The 20,839-nt window shown below is 49.5% G+C and overlaps 1 protein-coding gene across 1 annotated transcript in view; it reads right to left on the reverse strand.

The window, feature by feature from the left end:
• LOC144101885 (kinesin-like protein KLP2) overlaps positions 1 to 19,772 on the reverse strand; it is a 126,055-nt gene extending 106,283 nt beyond the window's left edge. The window contains exon 1 of the mRNA XM_077635111.1: positions 19,153 to 19,772. Within this exon, the coding sequence (XP_077491237.1) occupies positions 19,153 to 19,175 (23 nt within the window). The 5' untranslated portion in view covers positions 19,176 to 19,772. The remainder of the gene's footprint in view (positions 1 to 19,152) is intronic.
• Positions 19,773 to 20,839: the final 1,067 nt, after the last annotated feature.

The following is a 20,839-nucleotide window of genomic DNA, read 5'->3' on the forward strand; positions in this document are numbered from 1 at the left end:
GATCCGTCTCGATCACAAATGCCACCCCATCGACGTAGTAGTCGAACTTACGCAGAGCAACAACTATCGCGAGACATTCCTTCTCTGTCACCGAGTAGTTTCTCTCTGCCGGCGTCAACGAACGGCTCGCGAAAGCTACCGGACGGAGAACGCCTTCATGCTCCTGAAGCAACACTGCTCCTAAGCCCAGGTCGCTTGCGTCGGTTTGAATCACAAACTCCCTGTTTAGGTCGGGTAGCTGCAACTCAGCCGTGTCAGCGAGCACTTTGCTGAGGTTGCGTAGTGCATCCTCTTGCTCGTGACCCCAACTCCAGCGCTCGCCTTTCTTCGAAAGCTTTGTCAAAGGCGCCTGCAGCGCTGCGCAATCTGGGATGAACTGGCGATAAAAGTTCGCCATTGCAAGGAAGCGCCTGAGACCGGCTATATCTGTGGGCGACGGAAACTTAAGCAAAGCCTCAAGCTTATCATCGCACGGCAGAATGCGGCCTCTGTCGATCGTGAACCCCAACAGTGTTATTCGGGTCGCGGCTATCTGTGCCTTCTTCGAGTTCAGTCATTTCCGCGGACCTCAGCCTCTCTAGGACGTCCCTCAAGTGGCGCAAGTGTTCGTCGAACGTTTTCCAGTACACCACGATGTCGTCTAGGTACGCGAGCGCATGTTGCCACTTCGCATCTTCCAGAACACGGTCCATTAGGCGCTGATAAGTAGCGGGTGCTCCTACCAAACCAAAAGACATTCTGTTGAACTGGAAAATGCCTCTGTGACAAGCGAAAGCAGTTTTCTCCTTGTCCCGCTCATTCATTTCAACCTGAAAGTATCCGCGGCTAGCATCGAGCGTTGTGAAGTACTTCGCCCCACCTAGGTTGGACACTAGGGAAGAAATGGTTGGTAGAGGGTAGGCGTCTTTCCTCGTAACCTCATTCAGCTTGCGGCAGTCCACGCAAAGTCGATATGTATCGTCTTTCTTTGGAACCAAGACTACCGGGAAGCCCCAAGGGCTGTTAGACCTCTCAACAACGCCAGTATCGATAAGTTCGTCTAAGGCGCTGTCCAGTGCTTTTCTCTTGGCCAAGCTAATTGGTCTAGGATTGCACTTCCAAGGCAGTGCGTCACCCGTCTCTATTCGGTGCCTGACTAGGGTAGTGAGGCCCGGGCGGTCAGTGAATGTCGCGTTGTACTCGTAGAGGAGCGATGACAAACGTGCCTTCACCCTCTCCGTCACGCTGTTCACTTCCGACAACAAGGGGTGCGCTGAACTTCCCTGCGCGGCAGAGCAGCTTTCTACCGCTGCAACCTTCTCTCTTCCCTCTCTCAGCGGCGATGGTTTGCTCGCCTCCTGGATCTCGGGCTAGCGGGGGGGATTTGTCACGGTCTCCCCCCGCTCGCGCCGCGTTCGGAGTCTGAATGGTCTGCGACGCCGCGGGCGCTTTGCGTAAGGCTTCAAGGCGCCTGACGTGCGCTCCCTGTAGCCTCCGCTGCTGATATCTATCACAATACCTGTCTTGGCTAGGATGTCTCGCCCAAGAATTACAGGAACGGATAAACAGGGAAGATGAACGAGGCGTTGTCGCCGCACGCGTCTTTCCCAGCGAACCACTATCCTAGCTGCACCGGTTGATTGCGCTGTGCCGCTCGCGATTCGAAAAGTGGTATCGCACTCTCTCAGCCGGATTTTGTTCTCGCGGAGATGGTTTAACACTCGTCACCGAACAAAGAAGCGCTTGCTCCTGTATCTAGTAACGCGGTGAATTTCTTTCGAGCTATCGTTAGCTCAATGAACGGCGCTGACAGGTCAACAGAATTTACTACGCGACATGCCAAAGGCGCTAGCAAACCAGGGTTTTCTGTGTACGCCACGCGGGATCGAAGGTCGATCACTGGTGGCTTTGGCCGTTTCCCGACCGTGTTTGGTCACGGGCGGGAGGGCGGCCACACTCGCGGGCGAAGTGCCCTGGCTGGTCGCACCGGTAGCAACGGTTACCCGGGCCCCGACGGGCTAGGCGCTGGTCTCCCCGTTCCGGTCGGTCATCTCGAACTCGCGGCGCGGATGGTGGGGGCCGCGTGTCGGCCTCGCGATCTCGCCTCGGTTCGTTCCGCTCTGCGGCAGCGTGTGCTGTTCGCGACGCGTAGCTGAACGGGTGCAAAGCGCGGTCGGACAACTCCCAACCCCTTGGGACACGCTCGTCAGCAAATCGTGCTGACGCTTCAGCTCTGGAGCGGCTGCGGGCTGAGCTGCCATTCCACGCGCAGCGCGGCTCAAGTGACAGCGATGCGGGTGGGGGCGGCCGATACGCTCGCGCAGAGAGGATGTCTCCCTAAATGCGCTTCGCCTCAGCTGCCAGCTCATCCAAATCTCTGAACCTGACTCTTCTCAGGTAAGCCGTGAAAGTCGGGTGCGCTTGTCTCGTGACACGCTCAACTTTCTCCGTGTTCGTGGCGCGAGGGACAGCGAGGCGATAAAGTTCGTCCATCGCTCGGGCGTACTCTAACAGAGACTCGTCGGGATGCTGGGTTCGGAGCTCCAGCTCTCTCCTCAAACGCCACTCATAGTTTGCGGGAAGGAATTCGTCGCGGAAGCTTGCGCAAAACTCCTCCATAGTCCTCGCTCGGTTGCCGGCTAGTCGGTACCAGCGGGCCGCTTGCTCCGTCATAGAAACAGGCACAACACGCGCGAGCATTTCGGCGTCTGCGATTCCTGTCACTTGCTGATAATGCAGCAGACGGTCGAGGTACTCATTTGCTCCCGCAGTGTCGTGGTACCCCGTGTAGGTAGGCAAGTCTATCCTAACACGTGGTGACTGGGCCGGGGCTTGCAAATTGTTTTGCAAAATACCCGCTAGACTCTGCAAAACTTGCATTGCGTTCTGCAAGAGCACCTCGGATGATTGCGGACTAACGCCCCCGGAGTTGGGCGCAGCCGCTGATGGCGTCGAATGATAAGAGGCCTAGGTGCCTCATTGTTCGCGTCGCGGAGCGGCGAGGCGCCCGATGTGGAGCCCCCTATGCCAGGCCTAAGTCCTACCAACGCGTCAGGGGATGTTTCTCGGCTATTCCGCGTGGAACGCCCAATTTCACAAATTCAAACCCTTCCAACGGCGCGTCAAGTAGGGAGCCCTGGTTATGTGCCGCTGGCTCTGACAGCATAAACAAAGACTGCAAGTCACTCCTGTCGGCTGCCATCCTTTGTTAGGGCGACGGTAGTCGTTCGCTCCAACAAAGGTCACTGCTCAATTGCCTAGTTCGCCCCACGTTGGGCGCCAAGATATGGGGTCACTCTGCGTCCAGCCGGCCGGGAAGGCGAGCTTCCGCGCAAGCTACACGCAGGCGTTATTCAAGTACGCAACACGTTTCCCCAACCCGTGGCGCAGAGTCGCAGCCACGGCAGGTCCGGACGAAGTAGGCAACGGCCGGGCACGCTAGGAAATAGTTTATTATCCTAACGCGAGGTAAAGCACACTGCGGAAGAATGTTCTATCCGTAAAATAGATGTTCAGCAGCTCACCAGGTCGTTGACGTCGTCTGGCGTTGGTGTTCGGGGGCCGGCGGGCAGCGGAAGGGGTCCGTGGGGCAGTTAGGTAAGGGCCGGCGGCGAGACTCTCTTCCCGCCGCGCGTTCCCCCCCTGTATTCATTCGGGCATTACCGCCCTGGCAGCAAATCGTTGCCGTCAAGCTTAGGCGTGCTACACCCTCCGCAGAAGGCAGCGCGCTGTCGTGACGTCACATCAGTGCTGGGGCGGAAATGAGCAGAGTCGCGTGGGTGCCTTCTCTCCACAATCCTGGTGGCCAGCGCGCCCGTGTAAGTCACGGTCGCCGCTGGCGCGGTGGACGAGGAGGGGATACCAGTATATCCCACATCGTGCACTTTCATTAATGCCGTGAGGAATTGTTCCAAATTTGTAAATGACGTACGACTCGCATTGTTCTCTTTCCCGGGTGTTGTGGAACCCACACTGTAGGACTGTTAACTTAATTGCATCAAATGGGTGGCTTCTCTCAATATTGTGTTTTTACAAGGAAAGATTGGGTAGGGATAAGATATGCGCGCGGTGGTTATTAAAGCGAATTCGTAGAGGGTTGACGGTCTGTCCAATGTACTGCATACTGCACACACTGCATTCTAGGAGGTATATTACGTTGCAGGAATCTCAATCAAAGTTTCCATTCATTTCCCATTTGAAGCCTGAAGCTGTACCTACTGCATAGCTTGATGTTTGTATGCGTTTGCAGACCTGGCATCTACTTTTTCCACAGGACTGGCACCCCAAAACCGGCTGGTTATTTGTTTTTGAGTGTACTAGAATATTTTTAACGTTTTTTTGTCGTCTGTAGAACGCGTGAGGGGGAGCAGTGAAAATTTTCGTGAGGCGCTCGCTTTGTTCGAGAATGTTGAAATGTTTTCTGGGGATTTTGTTTACGTTAGGCTGGTTACTGGTGAAGGTAAGTACGAGATTTGCGCGGTGATCTGTTTCCTCGTTGTAGCGACGTCCTCCAGTATTTGCTCTCGGTTGAGTTTAGATGCCTTTTCAATGGCATCGTCGATGATGGCGGGAGGGGGGGGGTATCGTTGCTTAAAGAGGACTTCTCGCATGCGTTTGGAATTTTTTACGAAGTCCTCGTCTTGGGAACATAATCTTTTAAATCGATGTGCCTGAGAGTATGGGATGCTTTTTTTAGAGTGACGAGGATGGATGCTTTGGAAGTGTAGGTATTGTTGGCGGTCCGTCGGTTTTCTATATACACCAGTGGTAAGTGAGCCTTCGTTTACCGAAATCTCAATATCTAGAAAGTTCATTGTGGTGTTGAAGTAGGTGTAAGTGAAATATATGTTGAGGTGGACGAGGTTTGAAGTTTTCAATAAAACGTATGAGTTCTTGCTCTGTGTCAGTCAATATTATAAAGATGTCATCCAAGTAGCCTTTGTCTAGGGTGAGTTTAATGGGGAAATCTTTCAGAAACTTGGATTCAATACAATGCATGAAGATATTGGCGTAGGTGGGTGCCATCTTTGTACCCATGGCTGTGCCATTAATTTGGAAATAGTGTTCATTGTTAAATTCGAAGTTGTTATATTCGAGTACGATTTTTGCCAGTGTTTCTAAAACACGTGGGGTAGGGAATTCCTCGTTTCTGTTTTGTTCAAGCGCTTCGATCGGAGATTTGTTGCCATCGAAATTAAGAATGTTTGTGTAGAGAGAGACTACATCTAGTGTTGCCAGGAAGGCTCCTTCCGGCAGTTTGAGACCTGCTATTGCGCGAAGGAAATGGTTTTTGTCGCGTATGTATGATGCGTGTGTTGGAATATGTCTAAATAGTGTGTCAATGTAACTAGAAATTGGTTCTGTAACCGTGCCGATGCCGGATACTATAGGGCGGCCAGGATTATTCTTTTGTGGATTTTCGGTACCATGTAGAATCGGCCTGGCGACGGGTGTGGTGCGGTGAGGGCTTTAGATAACCGTAGGGATATGTCCGCATTCTTCGCAACTTGACCCAGGGTCTCCGCTACAAAATGTTGGTATTGCGGAGTTGGGTCTCCTTCGAGACGTTGATAGAAACTAATGTTAGAGAGTTGTCTCAAGCCTTCTTCAATGTATTTTTCGCTGTCCATGACAACTATACCACCTCTCTTATCCGCTGGCTTTATGATTATATCAGTCCTTCTGCTCAGAGCCTTCAATGCATCCCGTTCATTTTTAGATAAGTTCTGCCTCCCTGGAGTGTGCTTCTTGTAGGCGTAAATAATGTATTTCTGGACGGCGTTAATGTACATGTCCAAGTGTTTGTCCCTCCTTATATTAGGAGTCCAGTGGTGGTTAGTAACGACTAGTTCTCTGCTATCCGCGGTAACCCACGCCTGATCAAAGAAGTATTCCCGGAGTCGCAACATCCGTGCGAAGTTGTCCAAATCTTTTAACACCGAGAATTCGCTGTATTTACCGGGGGTAGGGCAGAATGTAAGGCCTCGAGAAAGGATAGATCTTTCCTCTGTCGTTAATGCCCTGGTTGATAGAATAATAATATTATGCTGGAAAGCAAAGTCGGCACTTGGAACCGCAGGATTATTTAGTAGATGCTGTCATTTCAGATCGTTCTGCGCGTGTTTTCTGAACTGTTGATGTTTGTGTCGTTCTACTGGATTTGTTGTTGGAGCTTATTATAATAGTGGGGTAAATATTTGTAGCTGCCTCTGTTCTTGATTCTTTTTCGCTTGTTATTGAATTTGACCACGCCTGGTGTGGAACCCCAACTCGAATGAATTTTTTGCGTTTGGTCTCGCGTATCTCAGTCGCTCTTTTTTCCTCAATGAACATAAGCTCTGTGGCCTCCGGCGCGATAACGGTAATTTGTTGATGAGCACGACTCTCTTCCATTCTCAGAGCCATCAACGCCTTCTCAAAGTGGGCAATGGTAACTACAAGCAAATTTAAAGAGGCAGATTGTAATATACGATTCCAATAATTCTTCTCCTCTTCACAAAGGTCACTCATTGATGGTGTTAACAAAACTTGTAAACCTTTTGGTACGATTTTTGATTCAAGATAGGCCTTTAGGCTCTGAATATGTAGCTCATGCCTAATTCGTTTATCCTCAATTTTTCTTAATTTTAAAAATTTGGAGTTATTTGAGGAAGGCTGTCGGTAGGATGAGCGATAGAGAGTCGGCGTACTCACGCGGCCTGAATGTCACTGTTGACGAACCCGTTGTGCCGAACCGCAGCGCTTTCGAAGATGGTATCGTGATAGAGAGGTGCTGGGAAGTTCTTCTTTCCGGTTGGATATCGTATCAACCTGGCCCTCCACCGTGGAAGTAAGCTGACGCTGCGCTGCACTAGAATGGCCTGATGCTCCGGCTGGGCTTGCTGGAGTACTGGCGCCGTTCGCTCCGGATTTCGGTGTTGTGCTGGGAGTGGTGGGGGTATACACATGATTGGCCTTAGATGGGGATTGCTGTCGGTGGGTTCCAGCGGATAAGCTTGTTGCTGAGGTTGATCTCTCGGCGGTGCTGTCTCGTGTGGTCTCCGTGGGCGACTTCGGGATAGCGGGAACAACTTTACTCTCCAATTTGCGAAGATGTGGTGGCCGCATTGGTGTCGGCAGTAGAGCTCTGCGTTGGGTCACGGTTGATCTTGCACCGGCCATCTCGGAGAAGAGCCCTGGGTTTTCTTGCGGTTTTTGGGGTGGCACCCTTGTAGGACCAGTTTTTTACCCTCCTCATCCTGCCGCTGCGTCTCCGCAATGGTCGGGAACTGTGGTTCTTCTGCTTTTATGTATTCTTCCTGGTGGCTCTTGAGAACCTCTGAGTAGGAGCGATCCACTTGGGTATGACAATGCACGAGGAAGCGTCTGAAATCGTCTCTTGCCGGCAGGTGGTCTTGCATTCTGTCAGGAAATGTCGCTGGTAGTCAAGGAGGAGGTTATAAATATGCCATGACAAGATGGAAACTCCACCAAAACTTGGATGAACTCCATCTGCTGCGAGGACACTGGATGGTGGATAGGTCTCCAGCGAATATTTGAGGAAAAACGCATTGGTTTCTCGTCGACGAAGTTCAGCAAGCTGGCAGTTGAACCTCTCAACGCGGCGATTGAATTTATCAACGAATCGCCAGCTACTAGACCATCGCCGGCGGTTAGGGGCGCGGGGTAGTACCAGCGTTGCATATATTACTTGAATTTTGGGTCGCTCAGTGCGGATGATGTTGAAGGCTTCTGCGTACCTTTCGATCGTGGTTTGGATGACGTCGCTGCTGATATCATTTGTTCCCAAATGCAGAATCACACTGATCACACTTGGAGGCACAAAGTCCAGTAGATTCTTGAGGTAGCTGACCTTGGCTCCATGTTGGGTAATGAAGGCCGGTGAGCACCGACTCGCAGCGTCAAAGTGGTTGAAGAGGTGTTTAGTCTGTGAATCTCCAATTACTGCCCATTTTGGCGGATGAAGAGGAAATTTCCAAAAAAACTGTTTTAGAAGCGTTGCTAGTAGCCGTCGATGAAATGCAGTATAGAAAGATAAACGTATTTGGTTGCTAGAGGCAAAATGCAAAGTTGAAAACGCTTCATTTAGCCATAGATTTATTTTGAGTCGACGTTTCGGACAGAGCCTGTCCTTTCTCAAGACTGAGGTTACAGGGGTCTTCTTCCTCTTCTTAAGGAGTTGGCACTGGCACACATGTACGACACATGAACAAAAGAAACAAACGGAGGCAAAGAATACGAGAAAATAAACAGATAGAAAGAGAAAAAAGGGGAACAAATAAAAAAAATGCGCTGACCCCCCCCCCCCCCCCCCCCGCCCACCTCGCGGCCGCGGGGAGCCGACCCGGGGCGAAGAAAAAAAAGAAAAACACGGGGCGAAAGGGAATAATGCCTACCCATCAAGGCAACAGAGCGGCGGCGTGTAAGGTGCACAGGAACAGACGGTGGCGGGATCGCACTACACACAACAGTAAGAGACGCGTGAAGTGTCACACCCAAGTGGCTCGCACCTACTCAGAGGTTCTCAAGAGCCACCAGGAAGAATACATACAAGCCGGAGACCCACAGTTCCCGACCAGCGCGGAGAAGCAGCGACAGGAAGAGGAGGGTAAAACACTGGTCCTGCAAGGGTGCCGCCCCAAAAACCGCAAGAAAACGCAGCGCTCTTCTCCGAGATAGCCGTTGCAAGATCAACCGTGACCCAACACAGAGCTCTACTGCCGACACTAACGCGGCCACCACATCTTCGCAAATTGGAGAGTAAAGTTGTTCCCTCTATCCCGAAGTCGCCCAGGGACACCACACAAGACAGCACCGCCGAGAGATCCACCTCAGCAACACGCTTATCCGCTGGAACCCACCGACAGCAATCCCCATCTAAGGCCAATCATGTGTATACCCCCACCACTCCCAGCACAACACCGAAATCCGGAGCGAACGGCGCCAGTACTCCAGCAAGCCCAGCCGGAGCATCAGGCCATTCTAGTGCAGCGCAGCGTCAGCTGACTTCCACTGTGGAGAGCCAGGTTGATACGATATCCAACCGGAAAGAAGAACTTCCCAGCACCTCTCTATCACGATACCATCTTCGAAAGCGCTGCGGTTTGGCACAACGGGTTCGTCAACAGTGACATTCAGGCCGCGTGAGTACGCCGACTCTCTATCGCTCATCCTACCGACAGCCTTCCTCAAATAACTCCAAATTTTTAAAATTAAGAAAAATTGAGGATAAACGAATTAGGCATGAGCTACATATTCATAGCCTAAAGGCCTATCTTGAATCAAAAATCGTACCAAAAGGTTTACAAGTTTTGTTAACACCATCAATGAGTGACCTTTGTGAAGAGGAGAAGAATTATTGGAATCGTATACTACAATCTGCCTCTTTAAATTTGCTTGTAGTTACCATTGCCCACTTTGAGAAGGCGTTGATGGCTCTGAGAATGGAAGAGAGTCGTGCTCATCAACAAATTACCGTTATCGCGCCGGAGGCCACAGAGCTTATGTTCATTGAGGAAAAAAGAGCGACTGAGATACGCGAGACCAAACGCAAAAAATTCATTCGAGTTGGGGTTCCACACCAGGCGTGGTCAAATTCAATAACAAGAGAAAAAGAATCAAGAACGGAGGCAGCTACAAATATTTACCCCACTATTATAATAAGCTCCAACAACAAATCCAGTAGAACGACACAAACATCAACAGTTCAGAAAACACGCGCAGAACGATCTGAAATGACAGCATCTACTAAATAATCCTGCGGTTCCAAGTGCCGACTTTGCTTTCCAGCATAATATTATTATTCTATCAGCCAGGGCCTTAACGACAGACGAAAGATCCATCCTTTCTCGAGGCCTTACATTCTGCCCTACCACCGGTAAATACAGCGAATTCTCGGTGTTAAAAGATTTGGACTACTTTGCACGAATGTTGCGGCTCCGGAAATACTTATTTGATCGGGCGTGGGTAACCGCGGATAGCAGAGAACTAGTCGTTACTAACCACCACTGGACTCCTAATATAAGGAGGGACAAACACTTGGACATGTACATTAACGCCGTCCAGAAATACATTATTTACGCCTACAAGAAGCACACTCCAGGGAGGCAGAACTTATCTAAAAATGAACGGGATGCATTGAAGGCTCTGAGCAGAAGGACTGATATAATCATAAAGCCAGCGGATAAGAGAGGTGGTATAGTTGTCATGGACAGCGAAAAATACATTGAAGAAGGCTTGAGACAACTCTCTAACATTAGTTTCTATCAACGTCTTGAAGGAGACCCAACTCCGCAATACCAACATTTTGTAGCGGAGACCCTGGGTCAAGTTGCGAAGAATGCGGACATATCCCTACGGTTATCTAAAGCCCTCACCGCACCACACCCGTCGCCAGGCCGATTCTACATGGTACCGAAAATCCACAAAAGAATAATCCTGGCCGCCCTATAGTATCCGGCATCGGCACGGTTACAGAACCAATTTCTAGTTACATTGACACACTATTTAGACATATTCCAACACACGCATCATACATACGCGACAAAAACCATTTCCTTCGCGCAATAGCAGGTCTCAAACTGCCGGAAGGAGCCTTCCTGGCAACACTAGATGTAGTCTCTCTCTACTCAAACATTCTTAATTTCGATGGCAACAAATCTCCGATCGAAGCGCTTGAACAAAACAGAAACGAGGAATTCCCTACCCCACGTGTTTTAGAAATACTGGCAAAAATCGTACTCGAATATAACAACTTCGAATTTAACAATGAACACTATTTGAAAATTAATGGCACAGCCATGGGTACAAGGATGGCACTCACATACGCCAATATCTTCATGCACAATATTTAATCCAAATTTCTGAAAGATTGACCCTTTAAGCTCACCCTATACAAAGACTACTTGGATGACATCTTTTTAATATGGACTGACACAGAGCAAGACCTCATACGTTACATTGAAACCTTCAACCTCGTCCACCTCAACATATATTACACTTACACGAACTCCAACACCACAAGGAACTTTCTAGATGTTGAGATTTCCGTAAACGAAGGCTCACTTACCGCCGGTGTATATAGAAAACCGACGGACCGCCAACAATACCTACACTTCCAAAGCTTCCATCCTCGTCACTCTAAAACATGCATCCCATACTCTCTGGCACATCGATTTAAAAGAATATGTTCCCAAGACGAGGACTTCATAAAAATTCCAAACGCATGCGAGAAGTCCTCATTAAGCAACGATACCCCCGCCATCGTCGACGATGCCATTGAAAAGGCATCTAACCTCAACCAAAAACAAATACTGGAGGAACGTCGCTACAACGAGGAAACGGATCACCGGGCAAATCTCGTACTTACCTTCACCAGTAACCAGCCTAACGTAAACAAAATCCTCAGAAAACATTTCAACATTCTCGAACAAAGCGAGCGCCTCACCACAATTTTCACTGCTCCCCCTCACGCGATCTACAGACGACCAAAAACCATTAAAAATATTCTAGTACACTCAGAAACAAATAACCAGCCGGTTTTGGCGCGCCAGCCCTGTGGAAAAAGTAGATGCCAGGTCTGCAAATACATGCAAACATCAAGCTGTGCAGTAAGCACAGCTTCAGGCTTCAAATGCGAAATTATTGGCAACTTTGATTGTGATTCCTGCAACGTAAAATACCTCTTAGAATGCAGTGTGTGCAGTATGCAGTACATTAGACAGACCGTCATCCCTCTACAAATTCGCTTTAATAACCACCGCGCGCATATATTATCCCTACCCAACCTTCCCTTGTCAAAACACATTAATGAGCGAAACCACCCATTTGATGCAATTAAGTTAACAGTCCTACAGGGTGGGTTTTACAACATCCGGGAAAGAGAACAACGCGAGTCGTACTTCATTTACAAAGTTGGAACAATTCCTCACGGCATTAATGAAAGTCCAGGTGTATTGTTCTCCATCCGCCCCTTGCAGGGCCGTTGCTGTCATTACGAGAGCCAACTTGACATACCTCGGTCGTTTCTTGCCAGCGACATCTTTTTCAAGCTCACACAAAATTCTTCATCCCCCACCCCATCCCGCCCTTATCTTCCCAGTTCGATTACCCTGCCGACGGGGTGCAATTGAAGAACCCTTGCCTAAGTGCTTACGCCATTCACATCGACCTCCCACACAGCACTTCCCCGAATTCGGATGTGTTTCCACTTTTTTTGTGGGTGTTTTCAGGCACAGTGCACGTGTGTGTAGTTAAGCTCACGGCACCGCTGATTCTGCCTTGACTCGGGCTGCCGAAATGGTTGCAGATTTCGGGAGTCTCCTGTCCTGTCTGCATTTTATTCTGTTTATTTGTTTACTCTTTCTGCCCAGGGCACGCGAGTGCACGCATCTCTAATTTTTGTATGTTGGGCAATTCCGCCACCGTCTGTTTCTGTGCACCTTACTCGCTTAAATGCTCCCGCCATTGTCATTTAGCCGCCACACGACACTGGCACGAGCACGCATGTTTTACTATTGTGTGTCTGGGTGTTTTCATTAACAGTGGACGTGTGTCTAGTTAAGCTCACGGCGCCGCCGATTCGGCCTTTGTTCTAGCTGCCGAAGTGGTTCCAGATGATGGAAGCTCCGGCCCTGTCTCCATTTTATTGTTTATTTGTTTACTCTTTATGGTCGGGGCACGCGAGAGCACGCGTCTCTAACTTTTGTGTGTAGGGCGATCCCGCCACCGTCTGTTCCTGTGCACCTTACATACGGCCGCTCTGTTGCCTTCATGGGTAGCCTTTAACCCCTCCCGCTCCGTGTTTTCCTGTTTTTTCCTTGTCCCGAGTCGGCTCCCCGCGGCTGCGGGGTGGGCGGCGTGGGACAGCGCGTTTTTCTTTTTTCTTTGTTCCCCCTTTTTCCCTTTCTATCTGTTTCTTTTCTCGTATTCTTTGCCTCCGTTTGTTTCTTTCGTTCATGTGTCGTACAAGAGTGCCAGTGCAAACGCCTTAAGAAGAGGAAGAAGACCCCTGTAACCACAGTCTTGAGAATGGTCAGGCTCTGTCGGAACAAGATAAAGTAAATGAAGGGCCTCTTCGACAAACTTATTAAGGGAGCGAACAGTCACCGAAACCAAGGTCCATAGGGGAACGTTATTTTTTTATGTGTTGTGCTTTTCAGCAGAATAATATTACTTATATTAATAAATCGCTTAAAGAAAATTACTTATAAAGCAGCAGAGCACACAACCATGCCGCCGGTGGGATCCGAATCCACGACATCCGAATATCGCGTCCTGTGCTCTTACCAACTGAGCTACGGCGACAGCTGTCCAATCTGATGCTCTCGTGGGTATTCATGTTTATTTGGTGTACGCGAACCTTGAGAATGTTCACCAGCGCCTCCCTCGACCATAGCGGCGGACATAGCACGTCCTGTCATACCGCGAGCGTGACGTGGAACGTCATCTAACGGCGAGGGCGGAAACTGTGCGAGAGCCCTCTTAAGCAACCTGGGGCATCAAGACTGCCGGAACCGAGACCCTCGTTAAGCTATTAGCAGAAAAGGTAAACGAGGGCCCCGTTTGACAAAATTATGAAGGGAGCCAATAGTCACAGAAACCAAGGTGCATAAGGGAACGTTTTTTTTTGTGTTGTGCTTTTCAGTTGGATAAAATTACTTACATTAATAAATCGCTTAAAGAAAATTACTTATAAACCAGCAGAAAAAACAACCATGCCGCCGGTGGGATCCGAACCCACGACCTCCGAATATTGTCCGGTGCTCTTACCAACTGAGCTACGGCGACGGCTGTCTAATCTTCTGCTCTGAACACTCTCAAGGTTCGCGTACACCAATACACCAAATGAACATAAACACCCACGAGAGCTGCAGATTGGACAGCCGTTGCCGTAGCACAGTTGGTAAGAGCACCGGACGCGATATTCGGAGGTGGTGATCTCGGTTCTCACCGGCGGCATGGTTGTTTTTTCTGCTGCTTTATAAGTAATTTCCTTTAGGCGATTTATGAATCTAAGAAATATCATCCCACTGAAAAGCACAACACATAAAAAATAACGTTCCCCTATGGACCTTGATTTCGGTGACTGTTGGCTCCCTTCATAAGTTTGTCAAACGGGCCCCTCATTTACTTTACCTTGACTGCTAATAGCTTAACGAGGGTCTCAGTTCTGGCAGTCTTGATGCCACAGGTTGCTTAAGAGGGCTCTCGCACAGTTTCCGCCCTCGCCGTTAGATGACGTTCCACGTCACGCTCGCGGTATTACAGGACGTGCTACGTCCGTCGCTATGGTCGAGGGTGGCTCTGGTGAACACTCTCAAGGTTCGCGTATACCAAATAAACATAAATACCCACGAGAGCAGCATATTGGACAGCCGTCGCCGTAGCTCAGTTGGTAAGAGCACCGAACGCGATATTTGGAGGTCATGGGTTCGGATCCCACCGGCGGCATGGTTGTTTTTTCTGCTGCTTTATAAGTAATTTTCTTTAAGCGATTTATTAATCTAAGTAATATTATCCCACTGAAAACACACCACATAAAAAAATAACGTTCCCCTATGCACCTTCGTTTTGCTTACTGTTCGCTCCCTTCATAGGTATATATATATATATATATATATATATATATATATATATATATATATATATATATATATATATATATATATATATATATATATATATATATATATATATATATATATATATATATATATATATATATATCCAATGTTGTGAAACGCTTAATTTAATCATAGATTTATTTTGAGTCGACGTTTCGGACAGAGCCTGTCTCTTCTGAAGACTTCGAATGGACAGGCTTGAGAAAAAGACAGGCTCTGTCCGAAACGTCGACTCAAAATGAATCTATGTCTGAACGACGCGTTTCACAACTTTACATTTTACCTTTAGCAACCAAATATGTTATTATCTTTATATATATATATATATAAATATATATATATATATATATATATATATATATATATATATATATATATATATATATATATATATATATATATATATATATATAATGAAAGGTAGCCAACAGTTACCGAAACCAAGGTGCATAAGGGAGGAACGTTTCTATTTTTTTCTCTCAAGGTTCGCTTACAGGCTATAACATAAATACCCACGAAAGCGGCAGACTAGACTGCCGTCGTGTAGCTGAGTTGGTAGAGCACCGGACGCGTAAATCTGGGGTCGTGGGCTCGATTGCCACTGGCAGCATGTGGTTGTTTTTTCGCCTGCTGTTGTAATAAATTATCTAATAAAGCTATAATTTATTCAATAAAAATTTTAATTGCTTAACACAAATAATAGTAATAATAAATAATAATAATCAATCTTTGTTTTCAGTGCCCAGGAACAACCCAATGGTCTTGTTGCTGGTACGCCATACACACATACACACAAGATTGGAAATTCATTTCCCCGCAAAGGAAGACAATGAAGTGAGGTAATGCAGCAGGCAAGGCGATAGAGAAAAAGACATCAACTAGGCCTCTACATTAGACAAAGGCGTGACAGCGAACAAAAAGCAGAAAAAGCGGAAACAGCGGGAAATGAGAACAGCTAGCACAGGCAACATACAAATAACAAACAGAAAAAAGAAACAAAGGGAAAGAAAACAAAAAGGAGCTATCACAGAAAAGTACAGTATACAGCAAAATACAATCAGGAATAAACCAATCCTAATATGAACGAATATAAAACCTCGAAAATACAAGCTAGAAAATACAATCAAGCACAATAAGAAATGTAATTAGAGAACGCGTTACAGACAATCACACATGAGTACGCTGTTTTAAAGTAATAATATTAATGAAAACAAGTAGAAACGATGAAAGAATTAAGGAGGCAAAACAAAACCAATATAATACAGGTGGAAATGCACAAGTGGAGTAAAGCAAAACGCTTGACAGGGGAAGGTAGATATGAAAAAAGGACGGCTCAAAGTTGGATGTTATGGACATAGTAAAGGTTTGCCGGTGGTGTTGGTGCGGTGATTTCCAGAAACTGGATGCACCGCTTGAAGGCTTCTCGATGTAATGACTTGCAGGCGAAGCGATTTAGTGAGAAACGAACTTTTATACAGGCTATTTACAGATGGGTACAAACAAAAGTCAGTATACGGCCACAACTATCCGCGGCAGGCCTAGCCGACTGCCTGCACAGACGCGAGGGACACCGCGTCCCAACCGTCTAACTGGCGCGCCTTGCACCAGCTCTCAACGGTCACTCCCTCCGCGCTCGGCCAGACCGAGCGCCTGCAAGCTAGGAGTAGCTCGAGCTAAAAGCCCACGGGTGCGGCCCCCTTCGCGGGTACACCCCGAAGATGTGCGCTCCCCTTTCCACACGTAATAATAAACTGCTAACTGCGGCTCATCAGTTTTGACGAATAGGAAAGCTCAGAACTGATGTCAGCGTTTTCCCTTACCCCGAGTTCCTGCCTAGGTGGTCTCGCAATCCTTCGCCAAGGGGACAGGGGTCCAAGGTCGATGCCGGCAGATAGCCCCGCCGCCAGGAGGGGCGAAGGAAACCGCAAGGACGAATGGGGAGACTAACCAAAAAGGCATGAGTCCCCTTCTAACGGGGTGCACAAAAGCAAAACAAAATAAAACAAAACCGGACGCGCAGCCTAGGTCACTGCCCTCTTGCGGAATATTCGCAACACATGTATAAAAAGATGCGACAGCGCGCCGAACCCTAAACCTTCCCCCCCAAGACTCCACTAATCTATTCAGAGATAAGCCGAGGCAACAAGCAACAAAAAGGGTTCGGCAAGTGGCGGTTGAGTACCTCTGCACGAGCAAGCAACCGGAGCTTGCGAGCCCGCACGCTGCGACTCTTTGTCACACACTCACACCCATCCCGAGCACAATGCTAATGACAATGCTAATGACAGTGCCAATGACAAATGCTCTCAATCTTGTAACTAAGACAGCACATCATTCTCGGGGCACTCAAACATCTGTAATATGCAAACAAAGACAGTTCCGAGCAGTTTATATCACACTGTCCGTAATCACTGAAGCACACAAGGTAAAATCAGCATAACTGCCGCACAAGAACATTCGGTCATGTCCATGTCTGTAGTCCCTGAACACTGAGTCCTGCCAACTCTGGATCCCCCCACACCCACCTACTGCATCCGCGCTTACTCGAGCCTTTTGTTTCATCTCGAGACGTGCTACCAAGGCTAGCCGTGTTGCATACCTGCGCACGGGTTCTTGTTAGGACATGGCGAGGCCTGTTAAAGGTGGAGTGGGCATGGCCAACGCAGCCTACAATTCAGCGGCGTCCTCCCGGGTCGAACACTCGCACCCACCATCTACGATCGAATATCGGTGCGGCACAGGCGTTCAGCACAGTAACATTCCGTTTGCGCTGCTGTCTATCCAACTTACGACCCTCGTTGGCGGTCAGCGCACTCAGGCCACGCGCCTTCACTATGGATAGAGCCATGTTTTCTGAGGCCTTCATGCTTTGCGTGCTCAACTGCTGTAGAGTCTTTACGCTGGACGCCAGTCCCTCGGGCTGCATAGGCAAAGGCACGCCAAGATCGTGCCATGATTTGGCGTGCGTCGCAAAATTTTGACGTGTTTCCGTGCTCTGTTCACGGTAAAGCACGCAGACACTGTCCACACCACCTGATCTGCCGTATGGCAATCTCTCCACTGTAGCATTGCTTGTACCCGTGTCCGCTGGCACACGCGTTCAGCGCAGTAACATTCCGTTTGCGCTGCTGTCTATCCAACTTACGACCCTCGTTGGCGGTCAGCGCACTCAGGCCACGCGCCTTCACTATGGACGAAGCCACGTTTTCTGAGGCCTTCATGCTTTGCGTGATCAACTGCTGTAGAGTCTTTACGCTGTACGCCAGTCCCTCGGGCTGCATAGGCAAAGGCACGCCAAGATCGTGCCGTGATTTGGCGTGCGTCGCAAACTTTTGACGCGTTTCCGTGCTCTGTTCACGGTAAAGGACGGAGACACTGTCCACACCACCTGATCTGCCGTATGGCGATCTCTCCACTGTAGCATTGCTTGTACCCGTGTCCGCTGTCTCAGAATCAGCTCTAGTCAACTGCGACACCTGCGCCTCAAGCAACGCCGCTACCGCTGAGCTCGATGTTTCATCCGCGTCATTAGTGAAACACCCCCGACGCACCGCTTCCATGTCAATGCGCAAAGAAAGTTCACACTGGACGCCTGCGCCTGGCGAGCCGCCCTTTTCCTCATGCTCATTAGGTTCAACGCAAAAGTCCGTCATGCCCTCACTTGCGTCGCCCATCGGATGGGTTTTATCGGCCTTCCCCTCCACGGGGCTCATCTGCAAGCCAGCAGGTAGGGACTGCTGTTCTCTTTCAACCTGGATTGCTGACTGAGCAGCATCCGGCAACTCAGCGCCAGCAATCTCTACATTGTTTTCCGGGACTTGCGCTTCGCTCGAAGCGCTTTCGATCCCTACCGGCTTCAAGCTGCAGCAACTAACCACCTCTTCTGTTACACTGCTCAGCGATTGGTTGCCATCTCTACCCGGAGGGGGTGATCGGCTCTGAGCTCGCTCTAGCGGTACCACCTTCTGCTGCACACTTCGCTCTTTCTGGAGATTCTTTCATCTCCTTGTACTCTTGTTTGGCTATCGCTAGTTTGCGCTCGAGAGATTCCAGGCTGACATCGTCCAGCTTATTTTAGAGGTAACTACCTCGCCCGGACCATAAGGCGAACCTGGCATAACGCCCACTCGAACACCTGAATGCGGCAGCGATCTTTACATTGTCGGGACTTGCGCTTTGCTCGAAGCGCTCTCAATTCCTACCGGCTTCAAGCTGCAGCAACCAACCACATCCTCTGTTACACTGCTCAGCGATTCGTTGCCGTCTCCTCTACCCGGAGGGGGTGATCGGCTCTGAGCTCGCTCTAGCGGTACCATCTCCTGCTGCGCACTTTGCTCTTTCTGGAGAGATTCTTTCATCTTCTTCTACTCTTGTTTGGCTATCGCTAGCTCGCGCTCGAGGGATCCAGGCTGACATCGTCCAGCCTGGACCATAAAGCGCGCCCGGCGTATTGCCCACTCGAACACCTGAATGCGGCCATCACACCGGTTGCTCCCTAACCCTGCGGCTCGAGCGCTACGGAGGCAAGCAAATAGGAAGGGGGACTCACTCTGCCGTCGCGTCGCTGCCCATGGCTCCTACGACCTCTCGAACCTCTCAGTCAGATGCCGCCTCGTTCTTACCCACGGCTGCAGCACTCTCTTCCTCGGAGACCTCTTCTTGCCTCCTCGTTGCAGCCGCCGTTGCTCAGGGATACCACTCTGTGTCTGTTGAAGGCCTTGTCTTCGGCGTTTCACGCCCGATGCGGTTCGCACCTTCGTACCTCCGTGGCCTGTCGTCCTTTCGGTATCTCGCCTTGGATGCCGAACTTCGTCGTTCTCTCTGTGGATGTCTTCGTCCGTTCCTCGGGGCCGCTGCAGAGCGCCAATCCTGTCGACTGCGCCAGTAAAGGTTTGCCGGTGGTGTTGGTCCGGTGATTTCCAGAAACTGGATGCACCGCTTGAAGGCTTCTCGATGATATGACTTGCAGGCGAAGCGATTTAGTGAGAAACGAACTTTTATACAGGCTATTTACAGATGGGTACAAACAAAAGTCAGTATACGGCCACAACTATACGCGCCCGGCCTAGCCGAACGCCTGCACAGAGGCGAGGGACACCGCATCCCAACAGTCAAACTGGCGCGCCTTGCACCAGCTCTCAACGGTCACTCCCTCCGCGCTCGGCCAGACCGAGCGCCTGCCAGCTAGGAATAGCTCGAGCTAAAAGCCCACGAGCGCGGCCCCCTTCGCGGCTACACCCCGAAGATGCCCGCGCCCCTTTCCACACGTAAAAATAAACTGCGAACTGCGGCTCTTCAGTTTTGACGAATAGGAAAGCTCAGAACTGATGTCAGCGTTTTCCCTTACCCCCGAGTTCCTGCCTAGGTGGTCTCGCAATCCTTCGCCAAGGGAACAGGGGTCTAAGGTCGAGGCCGGCAGATAGTCCCGCCGTCCGGAGCGGCGAAGGAAACTGCAAGGACGAATGGGGAGACTAAACCAAAAAGGCACGAGTCTCCTTCTAACGGCGTGCACCAAAGCAAAACAAAATAAAACAAAACCGGACGCGCAGTCTAGGTCACTGCCCTCTCGCGGAATATTCGCAACACGTGTACAAAAAGATGCGACAGCGCGGCGAGCCCTACAGACATCCAATATAAACGAAGGGAGAGAGTTTTCGAATATATCAAGGTGAGGACAAAGAATGAAACAACTTTTGCATTCTTTCTAGAGGGGAGAGGGAGTGTAGGAACGCTGTAACTTGGGTCTGAATTCCCCTATGCTCTTTCGCGGCACACGCAAAGGGATACGCGCTAGGAGCTGAGGGCAAAGAATGTGACCATAAAGAAATTTATACAAGTAAATTATATCTGCCCTCACACGACGGCAGCTAAGAGAAGGAAGCTGCGGTGAGTTACTCCGTCTGGGAGGACAGCTGGAAGTTCGGCAAGAAAACCGATGTTGAAATATGCGCAAAAACTTTAGCTGAACTCTGTGGATTTTGTCACAGATCGGTTTGCAAGTGCCACTCCAAACAACAGATGCATACTCCAAAAGCGGCAAGAATATGGACGGGTAGAGCTTTAAGAAAGGCAGTGGGGCTCGGAACACTCTCGAAAGCCTGCAGATGAAACCGAGTGTACGCATAGCCCGGAGTGTGTCACAACTACTGTTCGTCGACCGGCTGCCTGGCGCAAGCCGTCGAGGCACAAAGGTCGTTTTACGCTTCCCTGTGGCCGAAAGGCGAGTGTTGCGCAAC

This window comes from Amblyomma americanum, chromosome 1, assembly GCF_052857255.1.
Source record: "Amblyomma americanum isolate KBUSLIRL-KWMA chromosome 1, ASM5285725v1, whole genome shotgun sequence".
NCBI lineage: Eukaryota > Metazoa > Arthropoda > Arachnida > Ixodida > Ixodidae > Amblyomma > Amblyomma americanum.